Source organism: Phyllostomus hastatus, unplaced genomic scaffold (genome assembly GCF_019186645.2).
Source record: "Phyllostomus hastatus isolate PE091 unplaced genomic scaffold, TTU_PhHast_1.1 phas_contig_90, whole genome shotgun sequence".
NCBI classification, from domain to species: Eukaryota; Metazoa; Chordata; class Mammalia; order Chiroptera; family Phyllostomidae; genus Phyllostomus; species Phyllostomus hastatus.
This window is the reverse complement of record NW_025333984.1, coordinates 1,301,999-1,329,095: the sequence shown is the minus strand read 5'-3', so window position 1 is coordinate 1,329,095 and position 27,097 is coordinate 1,301,999. Positions and strand designations below refer to the sequence as shown.

General features: G+C 39.7%; 1 protein-coding gene across 1 annotated transcript in view; it reads right to left on the bottom strand.

The window, feature by feature from the left end:
• GPC3 (glypican 3) overlaps positions 1-27,097 on the bottom strand; it is a 430,866-nt gene that overhangs the window by 35,830 nt on the left and 367,939 nt on the right. Inside the window, exon 7 of the mRNA XM_045852238.1 lies at positions 16,052-16,211. Coding sequence (XP_045708194.1) covers positions 16,052-16,211 — 160 coding nt within the window. The remainder of the gene's footprint in view (positions 1-16,051; positions 16,212-27,097) is intronic.

Here is a 27,097-nt window from a genome sequence, read left to right as displayed (position 1 = left end):
AATGGTGGATATAAGGGCTTTGGAGAAGAAAGAGATGTCATGGAAGGCTGAGTTCATCAAGAACGAGTTTTGTGAAGGAGGTGGGTCTTGCCGTATTGAGGGACATTAGGATGGGAAAACACAGGGTATCACAAGCAGATGCAATGGTCTGAGCAGAGGTAAAGAGGTAGTAATGAGAATAGCATGTTAAGGCAAGATGTGCATTTATAGCTCATTTATAGCTACAAAAAGCTCCAGAGGACACTATGTGGCCACTAGCAAACCCCATGGCCTCTCATTGTGAGTTCAGGGGTAGTAGGCAACCCTGTCTGGGGGTCTGAACCTTGAGGCAGTATAGTCCTACTGTGCCTTGGCACCAACACTGAACTGCATATTTAGGCCACAGGGCATGGACATTCATACCCTCCTCTAAGGTGTCTGACTCCTGGTAGTGCTCATCACTGTGACCCTGATACGGCCCAGATAGCAAGAGAGACAGGCATGAAGCTAAGATGAAAATAAAAACACATGTTCCTTAAAGCAATTGCTTTCCTGATTGGAACACTCAAGCAGGGGATGGGAAAGTGCTTTAGAAAGCATGAAGTTAATAAACATATGGAGCAAAGATAAATATTTACACACACATATATAATATACCTAGTATAATTACTGAAATAAGAAAAGGTTCATCACTGGAGAAAAAAACAGCACAATTTAATGTAATGCAATCTCTTAAAATTCAATACCTTTCTAACCTTACCCTTGTAATTTTACAAATGCTAGATGTGTTTTATCTTTGAAGATTCATTTGGAAATCATTTAGGTCACCATTTGGATAGGCTTGTTTTTAATTCATATTCCTACTGATGTTTGCCCTTGTGAGTAGAACAGATGTGGTGAAGGCAGGATGGATTTGTGCACATCGCAGTGGGCCCCTTCCAAGAACGACAAATCCTTTGGTTTCCAAAACATTGAAGATGAACTGATAAATCCTAGCATGGTTGCCTGGTGTCCTGGTTGACTTTATCCATGTTCATCCAAAAGACTCAGTGATGTGTTTTCAACCTTTCTTGTCCTATGTTCTCCCTCAGTGCCCTTGATTTTAGCGCTTCAACATTTTAAACCTTTCTGTGCAGTTTCTTCATGTGCGAAACAGAAATAATAATGGTGCCCACCCCACAGGTTGTTGAGAGGATAAAATGAATCGCTTCATGTAAAATGTTTAAAACACTGACTGACACATAGTAAGCGGTCAAAAACATGAGCTATTCTCATCCTGCCAAACCTATCATTACTCCCTTTATGCTCTCCCTCTGAATGTCACTGGCATTTGCCCATTTGTCCAAGGTGACTTTGACTATTTTTTTTCTCATCCTGCTGCTTCTAAATAAAAAGTTCTGTTGATTCTTCTTAAAGATTTTTTTCATGTAGATTGCCAAATATAATTTTGACCATGCCATCATTGTGCCGTAAGTTTCATTCTCTCACACTCCCAATCTCCATACACACACATCAAACCTTACACCAGCAAACCTGAGTGCAGCCTCCAGTCTTTTGGTGGTGGTCCCTGCAGTGCTATGTTGAGAAGGATTCTGAGGTCAAATCTGGGTTTAGAGGAATGAGGTGCTGTGATTGATTATCAATGTCTTCCATGAGGGGAGTGGGAGTTTGGGAGGCTAATGATCCATATGTTGTGAATTTATAGACCCTGCTACATAATCAAGGCCAAGATCCTAAACCAGGCATAGAAGGCTTACATGATCTGACCCTAACTAATTTTCCAGTCTCACCTCTTACCTCTTTCTGCTCTAGCCACACCAAACTGAATATTGTCCCCAGAACCACCAAGCCCCTTCTCACATTGTTTAATACTCAGCTCAGTTTCTGACCACCTCAGTCTGGCTTTGAAGCTTTTCCTTTGTGTTTCCATAGCTCCTTGTGTATATTGCAATCAGTGCTTCAACCACATTATATTATAATCACCTAATTAGGTATCTGTGCCACCCACGCCCTGCACCACTCTCAACTAGCCCGGACCTTCCATGGGCAGGCATTGTGCTAATTCATTTTTGTATGGTCAGGGCCAAGCAAAAAAAAACACTTACTGAACACCAATTATATTTCAAGCACTGGGAATTACCTGACATCAAGGTGAAAAATGCTAGAATATGTATTATCAAAGCACTTCACCTCGGGTAAGGATTCACTGAGGGGAAAGGTACATGTCAGCTGAGTTTTAAGGTTGGAGAAGGGGAAGCAATTATGGCGTAAGGGAGCAGCATGTGCACAGTATTAACAGCTTCCATTTATTGAACCCACCGAGCTAAGTGCTTTATGTGTAGTATATATATACAAATTTATAAAGGCCCAGAAAGACCTTAAAGAGCAGAACAGCAAGTTTGGGAACAGTGAGCAATTCAAAGTAGTTGGAGCATAGAATGGGGTAGAGGTTAGTGGGAGACAAGATTGGAGAACACACCACCCCCACTGTCCTTCTCATTCCTTAAACTGAATGAACTTTGATTCTAAATCCCTCTGAGGTATTTTTAAGTACCTCTGAGGTACTAAAAATAATGTTTTCAGGCTAAAGTGTGGCTTGTGTGTTCAGGTTTAGAAATCCCTAGAACTAAAATGTATATGATTTTCACAGACACAGCCCAAATCATTACCAGTGTCAAAAATCCATTTTTCTTTCTCCAAATAGTATTTCCTATTAAGTGGTGTGTGGGAAGAAAGAAAGCTATAACAAAAAAAAAAAACTGAAATGGAGAAAGCAATGTATGGCTTCATGCTCCAAGAAGCTTGAGTCAGAAAGATAGTGCAAAAATGTGCTATGTCAGGGTGTTGACTTAAGATAATAAAGAAGTGTGCCCTGGCTGGGTAGCTCAATTGATTGGAGTGTTGTCCTGATATTCCAAGGTTGTGGGTTTGATCCATGGTCAGGGCAAATACAAGAATCAACAGATGAGTGCATAAATAAGTGGAACAACAAATTGATGTCTTTCTCTCTCTTCTCTAAAATCAATAAATAAAGTAAAATATAATAAAGAACTTATGAACCCACAAATACAGAATCCCTGGGTGCTTCTTCAGTATTTATTAATTTAGTCTTCCAGTGCTGTGTGTCACAGACAGGTTCAGAAATTTGCAGAAGCTGAGTGCAGACATTCTTATTGTATTGCTGCCTGTTGTTAAGAAAGTCTCTGATTCCCTTATCCAACCACATTAGGGGAGAATCTCCTTCCTTAGTCTAGCAATTGGTGTGGCACATGAGTATGAGTAATGTGTTGCCTTCTTGCACAAACAAGAAAGAAATGTTGAATAGGAGACTGGGGGTGTGTTCCAAATTTAGCTTTCCTTCCAACATCTACCCACATGGTTGATGGTTAAAAAAATTATTACCAAGCCAATGAAATGTAACCTGATATTAGCAGTTCCACTCTAACTATGTGAAGCCAAGGCTAATGCCAGTGCACAGCATTCATTTGTCTTAATGCTATCTGACATAGGGAGACTAAACTCTCAAACTGTTGTCTTATGAGCTGGCCCACAGGACTGCCATCTAGGTTTGGGATGGGGCTGATAGACTTTTCCATTAGTTAGCAGAGAAATTTTAGTGGGAGCTTGTCAACATTAACAGGGAATGAGGGGCTTTGAGGAAAAAAAGTTTATGGATCTGGTTAACAGTTCCCCAGTTAAGGAAGTTTCCAAGTCTAGGATTCCAATTCCTAGATTTCAGAGTAACTGAAAATGAAGGGATCTTTCATTTGCCAGAATAAGTTTAGAAAAGAGGAATTTTAACTTGTGGTGGAAAGAGCTATTGATTTAAGCCTAGAACATTTAAGGATGAAGGAAGAAAAGTAAACGTTCCAAAGTACCCCCCCCACCCCATAGTACACTGGTAAATGTTTAACAACTGGCTTTCAAAAAATGTATGTTAGTTTATTTTAAATTTTGCTGAAATAAAGGATATAGACCACATAATTTACAAGTAACAAAAACTATACAATACCCTTTATGGTAAATTCCATAGGCCAACAGATTCTCACAGAATGCATTCATGATTTTGCCAGACTTGCATCTGTAGCCAAAACCAGGGTTGCAATTGTTAAGAAACTGTAGTTCTCACAAGAACACTGGTTCATATATTGGTTTACATTAAGGAGCAAAACAAAAAAAGATGCATGTCGTAACTTCATTCCTTCATCAATGACGGGAGTGACATCTCTACTAAATCAGATAATAGTTTCTGAATACTGGGAACTGAATGTTTTGTGCCATTCACAGTGTAACGGCTATGCAGACAACACGATTTAAAATTTCATCTACACTATTGACATTTTTTAAATTGACAAAACAATAAATCATGCCCTGATTTGTGGTTTTGGCCAATTTCTGTGGTGTAAATATTTCCATCCTGATCAATTTCAAGCTACCAGTATGACAGCAGTATACATACACAAAGTTGGGAAGCCTTATCTAAACAACAGTAAATATAATAAAAATAATTAGGATGTAATGAGTTTTGAATGTTCTCTTTGTTTTTAATACAATGTTTTAATTGTAAATGTATGGAATTCAACCTCTAAAAATGGCTATGTTCAACAACTGGCTCATGAAAGTTCTGAAATTTAATAATTGGCTCTTACCAGCCATTGTAAGCTGGCACCAGCCACTGTTATCCTCACTCTCATTTAGATTGCTTCTTTTGAGTCTATCCCATTGGGACTAAGGGTAAGGAGGGAAGCAGACAGAGACACAGAGAGTAGGCTACTCTTCTCTACTCAAAGTGGGGTATGTTGTTTGATTCATTACCTGTCTGCAAGAAGAGGAGTACAGAAAGTGCAAAAAAGTGCTTATAAAACTTTTATAGCAATTTAACAGAGAGATTTTTAGGTGTGTTGAGCCTCATAATTAAAAACTATGGCTTATATGTAGGCTTTTTAAAATTTCAATTTTTATAGTAATTAATTTTTATCATATTTTACAAAAGCATTGGTCCATGACGAATTTGGAAGGAACAAAGCCCCTCCCTCAAGGCCCTTAAGCACAGATAACTTGAAATACATTGGTCCATTCAGTGAGGCCGGGGTCAGCAGGGAGAGAGTGGTGCAGCAGGTAAGTGTGGACTGGACAACCTTGACATTGAGCATTCAGCATTAGGGCTAACCATTTGTAGCTGGAGGAGGGGCTGTATCTCAGTTTGCTTTTCTAACATGGTGGCAGGAAGGCCACAAGCCTGGAAATAATCTGGCAGAAATAAGAAATGGACTGTCATGATAGTAAAACAAATCTGGAGGCTGTGGGTGACAGACAGGATGTTGAAAAGAATTGCTCCTTGGAAAAGTCTCTGCCACTCCTAAGGATCCATTTACTTGGGAAAACATATAGCTTAGAAAGTCATAATTGGTGACACATGCTCAAATTCAACCAGAAAGAGTCTCTTCTCTACTCCTCTTTCCTACACCCAGCCTGCAAAATTGCCTCATTGGCTTGCTCCACCATCTTAGTTCCCTTTGCTCTACTTACATGTTTGTATCCTACAATAAAACCACAGCATCTCAGAGTTATACAGGACCATGAACGTCAAGAGGCCATGATGTAGGTATCTCTCCACTCTCTGACAGTCCACTCTACATCCACCTGACCAATCTTCCTGAATATATGCTTCTTTAATCTCTAGTCCAATACCTTCAGAGGTAGGGAGCTTATTGTTTCCTAGAGTAATCCATTCCACTGAGGAAGAGCTAGAAAGGTTAGAAATTATATTCTTTTGACAGTCAAAATATACCTCATTGTAAATTCCATGTATAGCTTCCAGATCTACCCTCATCTTCCATATGCAAAACCTCTAAACACTAGAAGACAACATTCACATCTCCCTAATTATTTTTTAAACATTTTATTTATTTATTTTTAGACAGGGGAAGGGAGGGAGAAAGAGAAGAGAAACGTCAATGTGTGGTTGCCTCTCGCATGGCCTGCACTGGGTATATGGCATGCAGCCCAGGTATGTGCCCTGATTGGGAATAGAACTGGTGATCCCTTGGTTCGCAGGCCAGTGCTCAATCCACTGAGCCACACCAGCCAGGGCCCTAATTCTTCTTTTGCATAGACTGAACATCGCTACTTTCTTTTCACTGTCCTTCCACTGACACAGTTTGCACATTCTTCACCATCCTGCTTATTCTCCTCAAGATGCACTATGGGCTACAGACACAATGTTTAACACAGTATGTCCCCCTCCCTCACAGGAGCCCCTACTCTTGTGTCAACTGAACAGGGACCTCATATCTTTTTGCTCGCAATTTCCTCTGCTAACAGCTGAAGGATACTTTGAAGAGGCTAATCAAAGAAACAGTGAGGGCAAAACTTACCAAACAGGAGGCAAAGCCAGCAAATGCTGAAAAGTAAACACTGCACATGAACACCTGAAATATTTATTGAACATCTACTAAGTGATAATTATGGATAAAGCAGGGGAGTGAAGCAGAGGTTGGTGACTGAGAGCTCATAAGTGCATAGATATAAAATGACAAGTGCTTCCTTTCTATCCTCTAACTCGTTCTTGTTAGTCAAGTTAATTGCTTCACTGTGAAACCCATCTGAAGGTGCTAATGAGATTGCCCCCTGCTCTGACATAGACTGTTCTCAGCCAGCAAAATTTGTAGAGCAGCTTCCACTCCATTTTTATTTATTTGGTAATTATATTACTGCTTAAGTCCATTAATAAGCTACAAATTAAGAGATTCTGTTTGCATTGGCGCTCCCGTTCTCATTTTAAAGGTTTATTTACTGTTAGTATTATAAAAAAAACAAGGTCAAAAGGCAGTTCTTAAAAAAAGTAGGTATATCTGGAAATGTTAAGAACCATAAGTACCATGGACCATTTTGCCAAATCATTAAACATCTCAGACAGGTGTGTATGCAGGCAGGCTCTATAACAAGATTTGCTTTCAAACAGACTAACCAAACACAAACTTGCCAGTAATTTCATTCCTACCAAGGCAAGTTGGAAGTCTCCTTGGACCTGACACAGACAAATGTGTTGCGGCAGGTTGGGGGGGGGCGGTGATGGTTGTCTTCTGTTTGTTTTGCCACATTAACAAAAGTTAAAGGACAGTGTAGTCTGAGTTGGAAAGAGACCTGATAACACATGTGATGTGTTCTTGTGCGTGTGCATGTGTCTGTGCAGTTTCAGGGGTCTTGGGGAAAATCAGTGATGGCAAGGTATCTGATGGCTGGGAATCCTTCCTCCTCTTACAGCAGGTCCTCGGCCTGGTTTCATATCTGCTCTCTAATCATGGCCGCTAGCACTGTCCACACTAGTCACTTTCAGCTTCGGTCTTTCTCTGCAGGCCCATGATTCCTTATTACACTGGGCTCTTGTGATTTTAGCCCCTCAAGAAACCACTGATCATCAAGGAAACACAGGGCCACTGCACAGGTTTAATTAGAAATCACATCTTTCTCTCTTTCTGATATGATATCTCTTCTTGTAGGGAAGTACTTTCCATTTGATGGCATGTGAATTTACTCTCCCAGACCCCTTGGGGATGTTATACTTCAGGGACTGTTTTCACTTCTATTTGGCGGCTCAGCAAGAGGCTTTGGGATTGCCACTTCCTGCTGCCTCCTCTACTTTTCCACCAGCTGTGTATTGAATGTGTCCCTTCCATTTATTTTTTAAAAAATATTTTATTTATTTATTCGTAGAGAGAGGAGAAGGGAGGGAGAAAGAGAGGGAGAGAAACATCTATGTGTGGTTGCTCTCACATGCCCCCAACTGGGGACCTGGCCCACAACCCAGGCGTGAGCCGTGACTGGAAATCGAATGACTGACCTTTCACTTCGTGGGATAATGCCCAATCCACTGAGCCATGCTGGGCAGGGCTGACTTGGCTGTGTCCATAGTAGATTAGCACAATTTAGTTGAGGCTTTCACTAAATTGGCCAACATGGCTTCATCCAGAGGAAATCAATTGTACCATTTAGCCACATTCATACATTCAACAGTTTCCTTTTAATTTGAAAACTGATTAAAAGTTTCATGCAATGGCCATAAATCCCTTACACTATTCTTGACACTCCCCCAATTCTTATCATTATGCATAAGACCCAGCAGCAAGTATAATTATTTATAGCATCACTGTTGATAAAAGTCTCAGAGCCTAATGGCCCAGATGGGAAGCATCACAGGGCAGCAGACCTGGATAAATGAACGCTAGAATATATCCTCCCAACTAATAAGAAACAAACTGCCTGAAGCATCTCAAGTTGTACTAACCTTATAAGAACATTTTACCTTTCTTCACTCTCATCTATCACCAGTTTGCCTGTAGCAATTCCCTACTCAACACTATGTCATGGGAAGGCCCTATTCTGAGTCCATTGCTTCAGTGGGCAGGTAATATCACAGTTAAAGTTTGTATCTAAATCCCTCTTTGTGAACCATGGGAGCTGCACAAAGCCCTGGGGTGAGACAGGAACGCAGTCTTATCAATCTATTGGCAAGAACCACCTAGTCTGTATCTGAGTGCAAGTGCTATTATACTGAGCTTTGCTTCCTTTGGCTCCCATACAACATTTGATCTCTCAAAGAAAAGATCAAGGCATGAAAGTAGATTGTGGATAGCTAGGAGCAAGAGAGAATGGCAAGAATCAGGGACCCTTTCTTGACCTGCCCCAACTCATTGTCCGCCCCTGCCCCCAGTAACACCAAAGAAAACAAAACATAACCAGCTGTAATGCTTTCAAGATATTAGTGAGTACTATTGTTGTGACTGTGGTCATTTGCACAACTCGGCAGATGTATTTGCCATTGTTTAAAAATCTTCTCACTGGGCAAAAACGAGTCAATGAATAACTGGACATGACACCTTGGGGATGGAGAAGAGGGAGTGCAGTATAATGCAAGTTGTTGGCCAGAACATTGGGGACTTCATTTACAGTTTTAGCTATAGGCTTTGGGAAACTAAAACTAACTTGTAACTCAATGGCACTAAACGATACTAGTAATATGAGTCTAAATGGGTAACTGCATTAAGTACTTTTATATCCATGATCACGTGTGTTTCATTCAACAACTTATAAAGTGAGCAGGTCAGAAAACATTTTATCATTATTTTTGCACATGAAGTATATGACGCTCAGAGGAGCTGATTTGTCCAAGGCCACAAGACTGGGAAGTGGTAGAGACAGAACTGAAACTCAGTTTGTTTGACTCTTTCGATGAAATGCCCTTCCCTCTCTTCATGTCCCAAGCTTCAGCAGCCTAAGGGTAGAAAGGTATCATGTTCACCCATCAGAAGGGATCTACCTTTCAGTGTTGATGACATGGAGTCCTTTACATTGAGGTCATATGTTTGAGGAACTGATAGCTGTAAAAGAAGGTTAGAAGGAGTCACTACAACATCTCACCTGAGAATTTCAGGACTGGATTACTTACCGGGAAACAACCGGCAACATAAGTGTCAAATATCTGACTGGTGGGTTTTCGAAAGAGTATAAAGAAGTAGGTTTGTGTTGTTTCAGTTATAGAACACATTTCAGGAAAACTTCCATAATTTATTCTGGGAGTTGTTACCAACAGGGCATTATCAATAGATATATTACTGTACGCACATGTATTTTGATCTCTGAGCAGGACTAAAGAACCCTCCCATTAAAACAACTCCAGGACATTTCATCCCCCTACAAACTTTCTTGAGCAGGCAATGTGATTTGTTCTAGAGCATGTCAGTCTTGCAGATGTCACCCATGATAAAAGGCTAAACATAGAGTTCCTTCATTCGTTTTACCCTTTTCATCAAACCAACCCATTAATGAATATATGAATACATGTCACTATCAGCCCACATTTATGAAGATTTCATTGGATATGTTGTTGATATGTTCTTCATCTTTCCTGTGCACGTAGGCTTGTTGGGAGTAGAGATATAAGGTTACACTTGTTTGACTAAAAAAAAAAAAAGAATAAAAATCATTGCCTTAGAAATAATTTCTAGTTGCTTTTTAAAATACTTCATTGAAGGTTTTTTTTTTAATTTATTCATTTTTAGAGAAAGAAAGTGTGGGAGAGAGAAAAATATCAAAATGCTATTCCACTTATTTATGTATTCATTGCTTGATTCATCTATGTGCTCTGAGTGGGGATTGAACCTGCAAGCTTGGTGTATCAGGACAATGCTCTAACCAACTGAGCTACCTGGCCAGGACCTTCTAATTGCAGTTTTCTTTTGAATCATTGTTTTTTTGCCTTCAGATTGTAAAGTAACTGTAGGGAGGTAATATTTGGTGCAGAGATTCACGGGGTCCACAACTATGAAGTCTTAAAATGGCTTCACTGCAGTACTGCTGGGGAGATGTAACTATTGAGGGAGGGAGCAGAGAGCTGCTTTCCCTCACAACACCTGGACATAACAGAGACGACTAGCAGAAAGGACCTGCCTAGGCCTGGATTTCACCATTATCCTCACTCCCAGCCAAAAAAACAAGTGGCAAGGTTTCTTTTTTCAGTTCCCAGACTGACATGGAGAGACTGAAAGTTTCTTAAGGGCATACATTTTCACAAGAAGCATTTGTTTAATATTGGCAAGAAAGAACCACTGGGTTTTAATAATGATTCAAGTCCTAAGCCCAGGACGTGTTTTATGATCTCCCCTCCTCAGTCTACCACCAACTAGCTGAAGTCCCTCTTTTTTCCATGAAACAATAAGGAATGTTCCTATCTTCTACATTCCATTTCCACTTTCCTCTTCCAAAGCAATAGGCTTTTACAGCATCCATGATAACTTTGTTCTGTCTTTGGCCCAGCTTGAGCCAAGATTATCTTTTTAAAAAAAAAATGCCTCGCAGTTATAAAGACATTAGGCTTACTAGAATGTTCTGTCTGTGCCCGAAGAATAGTGTAAGCTGGAACAAGAGCAGGTATAAGGAGGACAAGGAATGAGAGAGTGGTAATGCAGATGTCTCTAAGATAAGTGTTTTATGCTGTGAGTTGATTTGTGAGCGTTATGTTTTAATTGTGTTTCTGACAGCAGGTGTGCATACTTACATGAGTGCATGCACATGTGTGCATGCATACTCACGTGTGTGTGTGTGTGTTTCTGTGTGGATGAGAGTGGGGACTTGGCGGAGAGGGGGCGGATGCCTAAGATGCTTAGTCATCATGCCTTGGCCAGGGATACCTGGCTAGAACTTGCAAAGCTTCTCAGGGAACAGCCCCAGTCAAAGTGTTAGGAGTAGCCAGTTTCCCAAACAGCTCACTCACAGTAACAGTTTCCACAAGGCCAATAACTAGGAACAATGCTGATGGTAGCCTGGCAGCAAGGCTTTCAGCTTATTGCAGTAAGTCCATCATGGATGATCTGTCTTTGGAAGGGAGTCTTAAAATGGGTATTTGGGGCCAAAAAATCTCTCATGGGCTAAATTCAATAATTCCAGAAAATATGTACCAAGAGATTCAAGAAAGCCAAAGAGCTTCCAGAGATGTTGGAATAATAATAATAGTCTTCTGGTTGTTATAAATATTGGTAGAGCTTAACAGGCTACAAAGCCCTTTCACACTCATTATTACATTTGGTTTTCAGAGTAACTGAGATAGGCAAGAGTGATTCTCCCATTTTACAGATGGTGAAACAAAGGCTCAGAGCCATTGCATAATGTGCTCAAGGTCCCACTATTAGTAAATGTGCTAGGACTGGAACCCAAATGTCCTCATCTATTATATGGATAACTGAACTTTGGACCTATTTTATGCTTCCTATAAGAGTTATCTCACTGTGGGGTGATTTAATGGATTCTTAGATGTTTGAAGAATTAAGCCTAAATGTCACAAGTCCTCAGTTAGAAGGTGGTAAGGGTTGCAAATAGATTATCTAATCATCTTCTTCACATGACCTTCTGATTCAGTAGGTCTGGGATAGCACCTGAGATTTTACACTTTTAACAATTCCCAGGTGATACACATGCTGCTGGTCCATGGACTCCAGTTGGAGCAACAGGGGGTCAGGGAGTAACACTGAATGTTGGCTACCTACTTTTAATTGCCACTCATGGGTCTTAAACAAGCAAAAAAAGAGGCAATTCTAGTCTACATGTTTTTTAACTCTTTTTAAAAAGTTATTAATTTATAGACAGAGGGGACAGGAGGGAGAAAGAGAGGGAGAGAAACATCAATGTGTAGTTGCCTCTCAGGTGCCCCCTACTGGGGACCTGGCTCAAAACCCAGGCATGTGCCCTGACTGGGAATCAAACCAGTGACCGTTTGGCTCACAGGCCCGCACTCAACCCATTGAGCCACACCAGCCAGGGCTAATCTACATCTTCAGATTCTTGGAGCTTCGAATGTTCAGCAGCAGCAGCAGCAGCAGCAACAGAAGCAGACCAGTAGCTTTAATAGTGGATGCCATGTTTTGAGTGCTTGCTAGGTGCCAGGTATGTGCCAAGTGCTTTGCATGGATTATTTTATTTAATCACAACTCTGTAAAATGGGCTGAGAGAGATGAAGTAACCCACCAAAAGGGAAACACATTAGCCTTGATACTAAGGAGTGCAAGGAACAGGTTAAGCTATAAGTATGGGTAAGACATCATATCATAGTCATCTTACCAACAATGAAATTTAACACTCAGAAAGAAGGGGCAGACCCTAAGAATTCTGTGTTAAATTTAGGAATAAGAATTATAGAAAAAGAGAGCATTTTGGAAGCTTTGGGATGAAGAGTTTTAAAAGTGAATATAGCCCAGAAAGTGTGGAAACTGCTCAGACCTTACTAGTATCCTGCTGTAGAAGCACACTGAAGGCCATGTGTAGGCAGCCCATGGTAAGAAGTCTAGCTTGCTTGATTGGAAAAGTCAAAGGAGCTAGAGTAGGGAAAATGAGATCTTTTTGAAAGTGGAAATAACTCAGGGGAAAAAAGCTAGGAACCTGCAAGTTCAAAAGAAAACTCAAATGATGTCCCTAAAAGACTCCAATAAGTACCTTGCCAGGGACTAGAGCCAAATAAATGAACACAATCACAGGCTGCTGGCACTTGCAGGGCCTGCAAAAATTGTTTGGCCATTCTCTATTTTACAAATGGAGAAACTGACTTTTAACAAGAGGAAGGGGCTTGACCTAAGACACATAAGAGTTGGAAGCGACGCCAGGTACAGAAACTAAGTGTCCTGCACTCCCTCCAGTGCATCAAAAGAAGGGAAAAACTGGGCCAGGGAAGAGCCAGTAGGACTATTTGCTGGATATGGTGCAAAAAGTCTGTTCAGGGACAAAAGGGACAGAAGAGAGTCAGAATGTACTTTGAGCCTTTTTTTTTTCATTCCCAAATTGTCCTTGGTAGGAAAGAATTGGGAAGTTCTAAATGGGATGATGGTAAACGAACTCAATGTTCCAAGTCTGGTTGACTAAATAGATGTTGATGAATCACCAGGACCAGATGGCATCTACCCAGATTTTGAGTAAAATTATATAATAGCTAAGCAAATTGTATAGCCTGTAGTTCCAAGTAGCTAGTGTGTCATGAGCCAGCCAGATTGTCAATGAGTCTTTCTCTCCATGAGAAACATTTTAAAGGGCACCCAAGGAATTCAGGCTGGTAAGATCACTGAACATGTCAGGCAAGTGTAACCTATTGGGAGTAAGGCATCTTTTTTTTCCCCTGTGAATTAAATTAACTACCATTTGTGTAGTGTTTTACAGTTTAGAGAGCACTTAGGTTTAATTATGCCTAACTAATTAACTAGAATTCTTTGAGAGAACAAATGTGCATGTGGACAAAGGGAAACAAGTGGATGAAATCTATTTCGATTTCGAAAAGGTCTTAGACAAGGTCCTGCACCAAACACTGTTTAAAAAGTTAAGTCACCATGGAGCCCTGGCTGGCGTAGCTCAGTGGATTGAGCATGGGCTGCGAACCAAAGCATCACAGGTTAGATTCCCAGTCAAGGCACATGCCTGGGTTGCAGGCCACGGCCCCCAGCAACCACACATTGATGTTGCTCTCTCTCTCTCCCTCTCTCTCTCTCTCTCTCTCTCTTTCTCTCTCTCTTTCTCCCTCCCTTCCCTCTCTAAAAATAAATAAATAAAATCTTTAAGAAAAGTTAAGTCACCATGGAATTGTGGAGTAGTGTTTTGAAATGGATAGGGAAGTGACTTATAGGCGGGAAAGCAAGAGAAGGGATAAGCAGGAACTTTTTTTTTGAGGATTATGAACAATGGTGTGCCTTAGGGGTCAGTGCTGGGACCGGTTTTGGCAAATTGCCTGAACAACCTTCACATGACCAAAATCTTTTCTGGGTAGCAAAATGCAAAGTGGATTTCAGTATTTTATGATTGTACTGATGAACAGAGCAAGAAGCATCAGAGTCGAGTCGTTCAAAGAGTGGCCTCTGAAATCTCACTGCCTGGCTCTAAATCCTGACTCTGCCCTTAAAGACTGCACGGTCTTCAGCAAGTTACTCTACCTCTCCTAGTATAAATTTTCTGTTCTGTAGAGTGTAAATGATAATAACCTGTAGTTCATGGAGGTGTTGTGTAAGTGATATGAGGCAATGTACATAAAGCAGCTACAGATGTGGAATGGTAGCTCAGGAGAATGGGTAAGACTGAAAGTTAGTGAATGCATGAGTTGTTCCCATACTCGTGTAATAGTTGAAGAATGTTCATTGCAGTATTACCCACAATAGCCAACAGGTGAAAACAACTTCAAAGTTCATCAGTGGATAAATGGATGAAAACAATTATGGTACATACATACAGTGGAGTATTATTCAGCCTTAAAAAAGAAGGAAATCCTATAATATACTGACTACATGATAGGTAAACCGTGAGGACATGCTCAGTGAAATAAGCCAGTCACAGAAGGGCAAATACTACATAAGTCTATTTTTCTGAGGGACCCAAAGTAGCCAAATTTACAGAAGCAGGAGATAAAACTGTGGTTCCAGGGTTGAGGGAGGGGAAAAAGGGGGAGTTACTGTTTAATAGTCATTGAGTTTCAGCCATATGAAATGAAAAAGTTCTAGAGATATGTTTTATAATTTGCATATAACTAACAATACTGTACTGTACACTTAAAAGTTTCTTAAGAGGAAAGATCTTACGTTAGATTTTTTTTTGGGGGGGGGTCAAAGTAAAAACAGAAAAAGCAATCATAAAAAAATTGCAAGAGCCAAAACAAATGAGATCTGTGTTTCTGTGGAGAAGAGAGAAAAGACAGAAGCTTGAGAAGAAACCTCTGGATAATACCCAGTTTCAGTGAAGGATTAGGAAGAACTAGTGAAGGACAGAGGCTGAAGGAGGAAGATGAGCATGTAAGGCCTTAGAGGTCATGGGCAGCAGGATTTCAAGAAGCCTGTGCACTGAAGAGGGAAGAGCAAGGTATTGGAAGTCTCAAGAGTCAAGTTAGATTTCTAGTTATTTCATTTAGATAAATCTCATTTCTTCACAGTTTTCTTATCTGCAAAATGGAAACAAGAACACCTATCCATAAGAGATACTTTGTAAACTGAGAAAATGAATACAAATGTGAGGGCTGTTTTTTTGTTGTTGTTGCTGTTGCTGTTGTTTTGCCTTCTTGACCTCAGCAGCTTGATTTTATTTTTTCTCTACTGCTGTTTTTATGTAACTCTGCAGTTATGTGTCACATAGCCTGTCAATGTGAGAATACTTGTAAGGAAACAAAACAAATACGTTCTAAGAAGAGAGGGTCAGCAGATATCTCTTCCTTAAAAAGGTACCCCATCATCGGTTTTCAGTAAATTCCCAAGATTGCATTGTTTTATAATAGAAAAGAACCAAGGAAATGTTCAATGGGAAAAAGCCAACTGATTATGTCAGTTCATTTTAGGCAATGAAAATCATGAAGTTAACCTTTTAACCTACCTAGTTCCAGAGATTTTAAGAAAAGGTTACCTGAAAACTTCATTTTCTAGAGCATAGTCTTTCCTTAAAGAGTTGATGGCATTGTGTGTTGCAGGGATTTTACGGGAGTTAAAGAGAGCAGAGTCAATTGGTTTTTAATTCCCAAGCATCAACATGTTAGCTCAGATTTGAGCTGGCACTAATCAGTTACCTGCAAGGAAGCGGAGCTGATTCTTCACTTTCATCATTCCATCACCAGAGCCTCCGATGCACTCATCTTCATCATCACCACAGTCTCCACTTTCAAGCCCTTCTTCATCAAGGTTTTTCTCCAGAACTCTACCTTTGGGCACAGACATGGTTCTCAGGAGCTAAAAAAGAAAACAGACAGAAATGTAGCAGCTCTTCCTATTTCCTGGGTAGGTCTAAAACAGTGTGAAATTAACAGGAGGCAATAAAATGCTGAATGAGTTACACAGAAGCTTTGAAAAATCATTTTCAAATTTAAATAGATGTAGACTGCTTATACACTTTGGAGTGTAATACCCCTGGACCTTTCTAAGGCATTTCATATGATTCTCTATTCCTCTACTTACACCAGAGTGTATATTGCATAAGACCTTTCCATGCCACAGTGTGTAAGCTCCTGAAAGCCTCCAGGGTAGGAGAACTCACTGATGAGGAATGTAACACATCATAGGCAAAGCATATTAATAGGCTGAGAGTACACTGAAACCAGCAAAGAGCCCTATGGAAGCCCCCTCTAATATAGTTACATTTCCTAAATTAAAACAATAAATACTTCTACCAAAATGAAGAGAATAGCAATGAATTTTATATATACTTTAAATAAATACTTACAATTAATTGCCTCGTACCATGCCTTCGTCACTAGAAAAAACTTTTAAAATAACTCCCTCTCCCACAATTTTAATAAGATACTTCGAAATTCACTTTGCTTGTTTGGGAGATAATGTGCCTACTTAGAGGCATGTTTGTTTTGCTCGTCAGTGTCTGGCTTTTCAATCCCATTGTCAACGCCTTTCTTATGTTATGGTGACTCCCACCTCCTGAAAGTCTTTCCACTGATACAGAAGCCCAGTTCAAAGCATGAGTGGTCTCTGAGGGCAGTTCCATTTTATTTTTCTGCACCATCTCTCTCTAAAGTTGTATTCCAATATCCTCTATTTCTGTTCTGGCTTCTGCCCCACCAGCCCTTTTTAGTCCTAAATCTCAGTTCCACCTCTTATTTTTAAATAACAGTCAACAAAAGATGCTGGATATACTTAACCTGCTTTTTTTGTGATTGTGAACGAGGTATCCAGAAAAAAAAGTGCTGCATACACAGTGTGTCTTGGTTTCTGTGGTTTCTATTGTCTGAGTTTATTGTCACTGCAAAATATACCTTTATGCTTTCTACTTACGCTTTAGCTGTTGTGCCAATAATCACTTGGAGCAAGCTACATACCATAGAGAAATTTGACTCTTATTTTTTAAGCAAAGAAAAAAAAGTCCGAATAGTTCTTTCCTGCCCAACAATCTCTAATGGTGTTGGAGAAGCCAACCCACCTACCATCTGCCACTCTAGCACTATCTCTACCCTGCTGCTCTCATGTATCCTTTCCCTAACCATCCCTCATCCTCTAACATTCATCCTACAAATCTAAGTGCATACTATAGACACATAGGCTAGGATAAGCTAGACCAGAGGTTCTCAAAATTTTGGTGTCAGGACCCCTTTATACTCTTAAAATTTTTATTTATTTATTTTTAGTGGTGGGAAGGGAGGGACAAAGAGAGGGAAACATCAATGTGTGGTTGCCTCTCATGCTCCCCCTACTGGGGACCTGGCCTTCCACCCAGTCAGGCATCTGCCCTGACTAGGAGTCGATATAGATATAACTTGTATAGGTATAATAAATACAAATTATATCTATCGGCATTTATTACCTTAGAAATTATAACTGAAATTTCAAAAACTATTTAAAAGTTAATTTAAACATAACAATAATAAAACCATGATGTGTTAGCATTAGTAATGTTTTTAATAAAAATTTAAATGTTTTTTCCTTGACATAAGACAGTCAGAAGGAAAGGTGTCATTCTTTTACATTTTTGCAAATCTCTGTACTGTCTAGCTTGGTATGATAGCTGAATTATCACATCTACTTCTCCATTCAATCTATTGCTTTATGTAGTTTTGATTGAAACATTTGAAGAAAATCCAGCCTTTCAAAATATGTCATGGAAAAAGAGAGAAATATTTTAGTACCCTTTTAAGGTAATTGTGGATATTTTTCACTGATACTATAGAAAAACTCAAGTGGAAAAGGTTAGTTGCAATGTAGAATGTGAAACCATATAAATAAACTTCTCATGTTCTGTTATATTAAAATTCATTGGTATGTTTGGAACTTTGAATGGACCTTTTGCCCATTTTACATCATTACACATGGGTCATCTGGAAAAACTTGGTCCACTGAGCTATGCAAGTTTCACAAATGTCAGCAGCTTTCATTATATGATATCGAAAAATCATATTTATTAAAATCATCCATAACCTCATTAGGAAAGTCCTTAAGTATTGGGAAATCTTGAAGCTCTGGTAGGAGATACAAATTTTCCAAAATTTTAATTTTTTTCTTGAAAGTTTGAATTGTATCGTGGGCAACAAATATTGTCAGTTGTTCCTTTAACTGACAGGCTCTCCTTGTTTCTTTAGAAGAAAATGGCTAGCAAACACTCGAGTCTGTATAACTATAGTTTGTCAGTCACTATCTCAAATGAAAATGATGTTTCATGGAAAAAGAGGCTAGTTTAGCCCGCATGTTAAATAATCCCACAAGTGCTTTTCTTTTTTTGTCATCAGCACAGGTTACAGTAGAAATACCTTAAATTACTTCACATTTCATAACAGAATATTTTTGGAAACTACACTCAAGGGTTAAAGTTTAATACATTAGTCATTTTTACTATTTCAACAATGACATTCTTAAGTAAAACAGCCTTTTATTTCCCCTGATGTGTATGCTGTTGAAGAATACAATGACGACTAGTACAGCTGGGTGCCACTGCCTTGATTCATAATGTGGTGTTGACAGTTGGACTCACCATTGCTTTTGTACCATCAGTTCAAATATCAATCAAGTGAAAAGGCATATAACATCTTGCTATCTTTTTGCAAGTTATTTTGACCTTGTGGATCCCTGGGTTTCATGGATTACCAGGATCCTTAAGCCATTCTTTGGGTACTGCTAATCTAGACTATAACATCACTTTAGGTGACAAAAACATCATTATCTCCTTCTTTTACCATCATTTCTTGTGAGAAAATGCTTTCAACATAAGCCCTTTAGGTTAATTTTCAAAAATACATCCTTCATATATGTCATGGATTATCTAAATTAGAATTGTTTGTATAAGGGGTTTGTGGTTAGGTATAGATTAGTGAACTTGCTAATTTTTTTAGATTTTATTTATTTATTTTGAGAGAGGGGAAGGGAGGGAGAAAGAGAGGGAGAGAAACATCAGTGTGTGGTTGCCCCTCGAACACCCAACCCTGGGGTCCTGGCCCATAACCCAGGCATGTGCCCTGGCTGGGAATCAAATGGTCGAACCTTTGGTTCACAGGCCAGCGCTCAGTCCATTGAGCCACACCACTCAGGGCTGAACTTGCTGTTTCTTAAGCACATTTCACATCTGTGCCTTTCATTAATCCCTTCAGCAAACATTAATCCAGCACCTAATAGGAGCTGTTTTCTCTCCTGTCTATTAAAAACACTACATTCTTTCAAATCAAGTTCAAATATCACTTCCTTAATAAAGCCTTCCTGGCTACCACAGATGGTCATTATAGTTTTCCCTTTCCCTCTTCCACCACTGCTCCCTTTATCTGTAACTCCTAAATAGCCCTTTATGTATGCAGCCTGGTATTTATTTGTGCACGAGACTTTGCTCCACTACCAGACTGAGCTACCTGGGGGCTGTGTCTTATTTATCTTTGAACCCCATACCATTTAAAGCAGGCTCTTGCACATAGTAGGCACTCAACAAATGTGCTATTGAACTGAAGCAAAATAAAGTGGCCTGGTAGCTTTAATTTTTAAAAAAGCTACTTCCACAAACTCATGAAAAAAGAGAAAGCCAAAGCACAGATTAATTATACCAGAACTTGTGAATGAATAGCTAAATCCTTTTAGATGACCCTGGCTAAGATCTGCAGCTAATCTTTGAGAGGCCATTTTCCAACCTCATGGATAATGCCCTCAGTATTCTCTGGTAGTGCAGTTTTTTTTAAAGTGCAATTAAAAAAACTTTAAAACTTTGCCATCGAGATAACTTCTTTAGTTCTTAAATTACTCCCATTTTTAGAGACAACCTCAGCATTGAAGGATTATAGCATACTTTCGAATCATTTTACACAGACAGCTACTGATGAGCCTAACCCTCACACATTGACAAAACAAACCCAAACCTAGAAAGCTATTGTTAATGTAAAAGTCTTCTTAAAGAACAGTCTGACGCTCTAGAATGTCGAAAGAAGGGTAATCTGTCAGAGATGAGAAATTGCCGTCAAGGACTGTGGATTTAATGTGGCCTGAAATTTGGAACAGAAATCAAATCGGCTAATTACAATTCTGAATATTGACTTTTTTGTTCCCTCTCTCACTCTTTACAATGTCTTCCAGACTGAACATTCACTTTATAAAAAGAAAGTTACGAGAGCCTTGAACACAAAATCAGGTAACCTTAGGTGCCTAATGCTTTTGAATAACTGTTTGCCATTTTCAAAGGACATTATCCTATTAGCTTTTTAAGAGCCAAGGCTCAGAATAATTATTATCAATGTAAAAATCACAGATCTGATTATTTCACTCCTCTCCCCCCACCACCCTTCTATAAACCTGACATTTCTGCCATACACGGTTGGGTGTGCCTTAGTGGGCAGGCCTTTCAACAGCCCAGCTTTTTCTGCAGCTACTCCTCTCCTCACAACTCTCTTGGAGCCACAGGAGACTATCACAGTTGCTTACATATGCAATCCACTTTTATTTCATAATTTAATGTTAGTTATATGTGTCAATATAACATAAAAAGGTAAAAGGAAAAATAAATGGGGGTAATTGAGTTCTCAAACTGCAATAAACAACATTTGTATTTTCAAAGGTAGGTATGTGTGTTATGGTTTTTTTTTTTTTTGCCAACGTTTATACATAGTTGAACTTGGACCTTAGAATCAGACTAACTGAGTTTGGAATTCTGGTTTTTCCACTTAGTAACTTTTTTCCACTTATTAACTTGGCTGTTTAATTTCCCTAAACTTCAATATCCTTCATCTGTAAAATGAGGAAAATAATGCCTGCCTCATAGAATTGTTGTAATGAAGAAATGTGGTAAATGTAAAATATTAAATGTGATAAAACACTTAGTTATTTTGTTTCTATAAAGAAAGATGGACTATCAGGAGCATTCACATAACTTTTTCTATATTTTGGATTATTTCCTTAGTTTTCCTTTAGTAGGATTACTGGGTCAAGCAGTATGTACTTTTTTATACACCATGGGAGTGAGTCTCCAATTCTGTAACAATCACCTAGGGTGACTGATAAAAACTCAAGGTCCCTGACCCCACCCACAGAGCTTCTGATTTAGTACGTCTGGGCTGAAGCACAGAAATCTGCATTTTTAACTCCATCTGCCCCTCCACCTTATCATGAGCAAATCACAGACCACACTAATAAGAAAGGCCACTGCAGGGTTACTCCAGTTTCCAAAAACCATCTTTGGACAAGAGTCAGCTTAGCCCCACATGTGTAGGAATCCTTAACACATGTTCTTAAAACCATGTTTTTAAAAAGTAAATGCAACCTGATGATTTCCTTTTCTCTTAGATATGAACGTCATGACCTTTTGTCTTTGGAGTTAATGAAAACACTCATGTGTAAAAGTGATTGACTTTGTTTGATTAGAAAGGGAAATATTTGAAGTTAGCTTTGGAACAGGTGCTTACAGTTGTACAATAAAAGGAAACAAAAAGTCTGGAATAAATACTTAAGAAAATTACAACCATAATGTAAGAGTAAAAAAAATGCTGTCTAGAATTTAGCAATTCATGTTCTTAAAACCAAAATAACCAAGATAACAAAAGATCTCTGCGTCATGGGACAATGTGATTTGGCCAAAGCTCTTTTTGTGCTTGGTTGACAGGAGAACAAAGATCAAAGGACATGCTGGTTGTTCTTAGGGGGATCAAATATGCTGAAATTAGACCAATGAGAGCAGCAGCTCTTGATCTGTCTATATGGTGTAAATAACGTGTCTCTTGGAATTAACGTGATTGTAAAGATATGGACCTTATCAACCACGCGCTGTGCTAGGGTTTAACATATGTTTTCTCATATAATCCTGGAATCCTCACCACCAATTTGTGTAACAAGGAAGACTGCCATCCCCATTTCCACGTCAAGGGAGGCTACTGAGGCTTGGAGAGGAGACATGACTCCATCAAGTCACTGAGTAAGTGATGGAGACCTCATTAAAAATAAAATCTTCTGGTGCCAAGTCCAGAGCTTCTCAAGAAAAACATGGTGTCTTAGGTAAAGATATCAACTAATGGAGCCTTTATTTAATATTTTTGCCTTCTTGACTACCTCGACCTGAGATAATTTCCAGTTCAGTCTCAATGTTTCAGATGCTAGCCATAAACCATACCTCGATGGGAAGGCCCTTGGTTACCTATTTTGTGTGAGGCTGGGTGGGCAATGACACTGGATGCCTCCCGCTTCTTTCCCCAGCCTGGCCATCTACTGTGTCTTAAATAATCAAACTGTCTCATCATAAATGGGCTTGTTTTGAAAAGCTTCAGTCACACTGGTTAGAACAGAATGAAAAATTCCATTACTGCTGCTACACAGCTAAGAGTTTTCTTGACTTTAAGCTATTTAGAATTTAAAAAATAAAGAATAAGAATAAGCCCTGGCTGGCGTAGCTCAGTGGAGTGAGCTCGGGCTGCAAACCAAAGTGCCGCAGGTTCGATTCCCAGTCAGGGCACATGCCTGGGTTGCAGGCCACGGCCCCCAGCAACTGCATACTGATGTCTCTCTCTCTCTCTCTGTCTCTCTCTCTGTCTCTCTCTCTGTCTCTCTCTCTGTCTCTCTCTCTCTCAAAATAAATAAATAAAATTTAAAAAAAATTTTTTTAAATAAAGAATAAGTAACAAAATAGATCCTGAAAATATGAGGCTTGGTATGGTTTTTGAGGAGTTAGCTGGGTTTGTTTGTTTTGGCTACACACATACCTCTGTCTAGGCATTTTTTAAATATATGGAATCCAAATTACATTTTCAAGCTATTGAGCCGGGTTTACAAAACTGATTTTGAACTATCCGGATGCTCATCTTTATACAACCTGCAAGGAATGCTTTGGGGGCCCAGCTTTGCATGTCCATGGCAATGTAAACACATGCCTTACTGTTTGTATTTGAGTAGCATAAGCTAATGGGAAACAAATGTGGTGGCTCCAATGCATTGCAGCTCTTTTGGAATGCCATTATTATTTACACGTTGTGCACATCCACAAGGCCTAGGGCACATGACCTCTACTTTGTGTGCACACTTTCTTTCTACAAATGCACCAAACCACTGTCACAACTAATTGGAAACAATGGGAACTCCACACATTTCAGAGGAAGCCAGAACCCAAATGCATAGGGCTAGGATTAATGGCTACATATGCAGGTTTACATTGGAGAGGTGATAAAGTATATATAACAGTTAAGAGTGTGAGCTTTGGAATCTCACCATGATGGAGTTGAATCCCTACTCAGGCTACATACTAGCTGTCTTACTTTGGGCAAGTCAGTTAACCTGCCTGAGCTTCACTTTCCTCATCTGTAAAATGGAGGATAATGCTATTCATTAACTTCACAGGCTTGTTGAAGAATTAGATTAAATAGCACCGTTGACATTTCCCAGTCCCATGTATCCTTATTTCAGAGAACTCTGCAGAGTTTGTAATTACATACTCCCTGCTCCTCCCCGCACTAGACAGTGTGTGTCATAGTGTTGGGTACAAAGTCAATATTCGATAATGTTCATTAAATGGATGAATGAACAAATAAATAGAGTAATGTGTGTAAAGTGCTTAGCACATAGCTCGGGAAGGTAATAATTTCTCAAACATGTTAACTCTGCTGCTGAAGATGACAATGATCGTGCAGAAGAAGAAAGGGAGGAGGAGGAGGAGGAGAAAGGAAGAGCAGTAGCAGCTACAGTAGCAGACATAAAGAGCTCATTACAAATGCTTGTTAAGGCTAAACAAGTAACATTCCAAGGCCAAACACTGAGGCAGCAGGAAGAAGAGTCTAAGAAACCCTTCTGGATGATCCCAGCAAGATAAGGATCTGTGCATTAAGTATACCCACAGAGATGTTTAGGAAAGAAGAGTGAAGGGACTGGCTACAGGCTGTGCACCCCTGTAGTATCAGTAAAAAGGGCACCCACTCCAAGATATGCTCTCGTCTGAGCATCGCTTCCAATGTCCACCTCTTACCCACAACACACGCTTTTTCTACTATTTCCAGCTCCCCAGTTTCTACTTTGTGTTTTTTAATGTAGCACTGAAACTTGTGAAAATAAGTCCTCCAAACTGAATAAATGTTGGGAGAGTAAAATAAGCCAGGATATAAAAGAAGCAAACTTGAGATTAAAATTATTGAGCAAACTTGAGATTGAAATTAAAATTATTTCAGTGGGGCTCCCTCTCAGTGGTAGAAATGGTTCTCTGCAGTTTACAGAAGCTATCTACTGCCTTAAAGTAAACAATTGATAATATATTACCAATAACTTACAACTGTATAGAATTTTATTCTTTTCTTTTTTAAAAAATATTTTACGTATTTATTTTTAGAGGGAGAGGAAGGGAGGGAGATCGGGAGAGAAACATCAATGTGTGGTTGCCTATCATGCGCCCCATTACTGGGGATCTGGCCTGCAACTCAGGCATGTGCCCTGACTGGGAATTGAACCTGCGACCCTTTGATTTGCAGCCCACCCTCAATCCACTCAGCTACACCAGCCAGGGCTATTCTAAGAGGAGGCATAGCATAATGGTTAAAAGTTCATATTCTAACCCTGGCTGGTATAGCTCAGTGGATTGAGTGCAGGCTGTGAACCAAAGGGTCACTGGTTCCATTCCTAGTCAGGGCACATGCCTGGGTTGCAGGCCAGGTCCCCAGTGTGGGCCATGTGAGTTGTAACCACACATTGATGTTTCTCTTCTTCTCTTTCTCCCTCCCTTCCCCTCTCTCTAAAAATAAATAAATATTTTTTTAAAAAAGCTCATATTCTGGGGTAAGAAAATTTACGTTCAAATCTAGAGTCTATTACTGGTCTCGTGACTATAAATATGATATTCTTTAACCTTTCTGAGTCTTATGTTCCTTACCTATTAAAATGGGTATAATAATACCTGTCCCTGTTTTCCACATTGTATGACTGTGGGGATTAAAGGAGGTAATCCATGTAGAGCATTGAACTTGGTACCTGGCAGTAAGTGCTCATACATGTCATGTTAATATTATATAGTAAAAACCATATATTTATAAAATCTGAATCTCTGAAGGGGGAAAATTTTAAAATTTTGGTGCCAGTTAACATTCAGTTCTGGCCTAGGTAGGGCTCATTCTGTGGAATGCTGTAGGCTTTCAATAAATCTTAGTTATTGTGTCATTACTATCAGCATTTTATTATTTTTATAATTAAAAGGATTTCCATATCACTTCTCTCGTTGATGCACCCAGGACACCTGCAAGGCAATGGTGCAATTTTTATTAGTCTCATTTTATAAATAAGAAAATTGGAGCTGAGAGAGAGGGGAGGCAGCATTGCCATTTTTAGCCTGAGAACTGTTTAAGGGTAACTACCATGTTGTTAGGATTTGAAATGAATGGGGCTGGGGGTGAGGGCTTGTGTACACTCCAGTATTAATTTACAATGGGTATGGCCTTGGGATAAGCACAGATCTGACACATAATAGGTGCTCATAAAATGCTTGGTAACTGAAAGAATGAATGGAACAATGGGTTAACAGAATAAATAAGCAGTTTATTCACTGACTTGGGATTTCTCCCAATCTCTATCTCTTCAACTCTGGGCGATATGTTACTGCTATTGCTCTGGTGTGGTAATAGCAGATTCCTGCCTAGGATAACTAGCTGTACTGTGGCTAGATAGCCAGACAGATGTTCAGATAGGCTGAGTGACAGACTGCCAGCATTCTTAGGGCTTTCTTAGGGCTACCCTGAGAGGCAGGTGCCATAATCCCATCTAGTCGAGGGAGACTCCTCCATTGATAAAGTGGCATCAAGTCAAAGAGGAAGGCAGAAAATTGATCTTTTTAAGCAAATGAACCAATTAACTCAAAGGGATGTGGCCAACCAATGCACTGAGTGGCTAAGTGAGGTTCCCAAGACCCCCTAATGAGCCTCTTCCAACCCCAGAGGAGTAATCTGTTAGATTAGTTGGCCTGAGTGTGTTAATTCTGAGCTCTGTAATGCCCTCCTTTAGGGTCTCCAGCCTTACTAGAATAAATCTCAGTTTAAGGGGCCATAAGCCCCACATAGTACAGTTCCAATTATAAAGCTGGAATGAAGGCTGGCCTGGCCTCAAGAAGCTGGCCAAGTCCTTCTACCTTGTCAGGTGTGGCAGCAAACTGCAAACACAGCTACGTGCTCTTGCAGGATATCAAGTGCGATTTCCCTCTGAAGGTATCTGATCCTGGCTACCACCATTGCTGAAAATTAGTGACTTTTTGCCCTTGTGTCAGTTCTAAATCACTGGGAAAAGCCACAAGGACAAAACACAACGTTTTCTGGAAGAAGAACTTACTTCAAAGACATCTGTGAAACTCCATAGCACTGCACAGTTTCCAAAGGAATCACCTCAGTTTGATGGGGGCCACTGACAAAGGGTAATGGTCCCAGGGTAATAAAAGTATACCAAGATATTACATATTTCATCACAGAACTGAGGTTACACAGACATGATCTGAGCATTTACTATTGTACTAGTGTGTAAAGCTGATTCATTCCAAATAGACATATTGTGGTTATACTTTTGGGAAATGAGAATTCTTTCCTCTAAAAATAACCTCTGTGTATGACCCACAGCAGCCATGTCATCAAGCATAGGTCCTGAAGAGTCAGCCTCAGTGACTGGAGGATGAGGGTGCACTATTCTTACGTAAGTCTTCTGGCCAC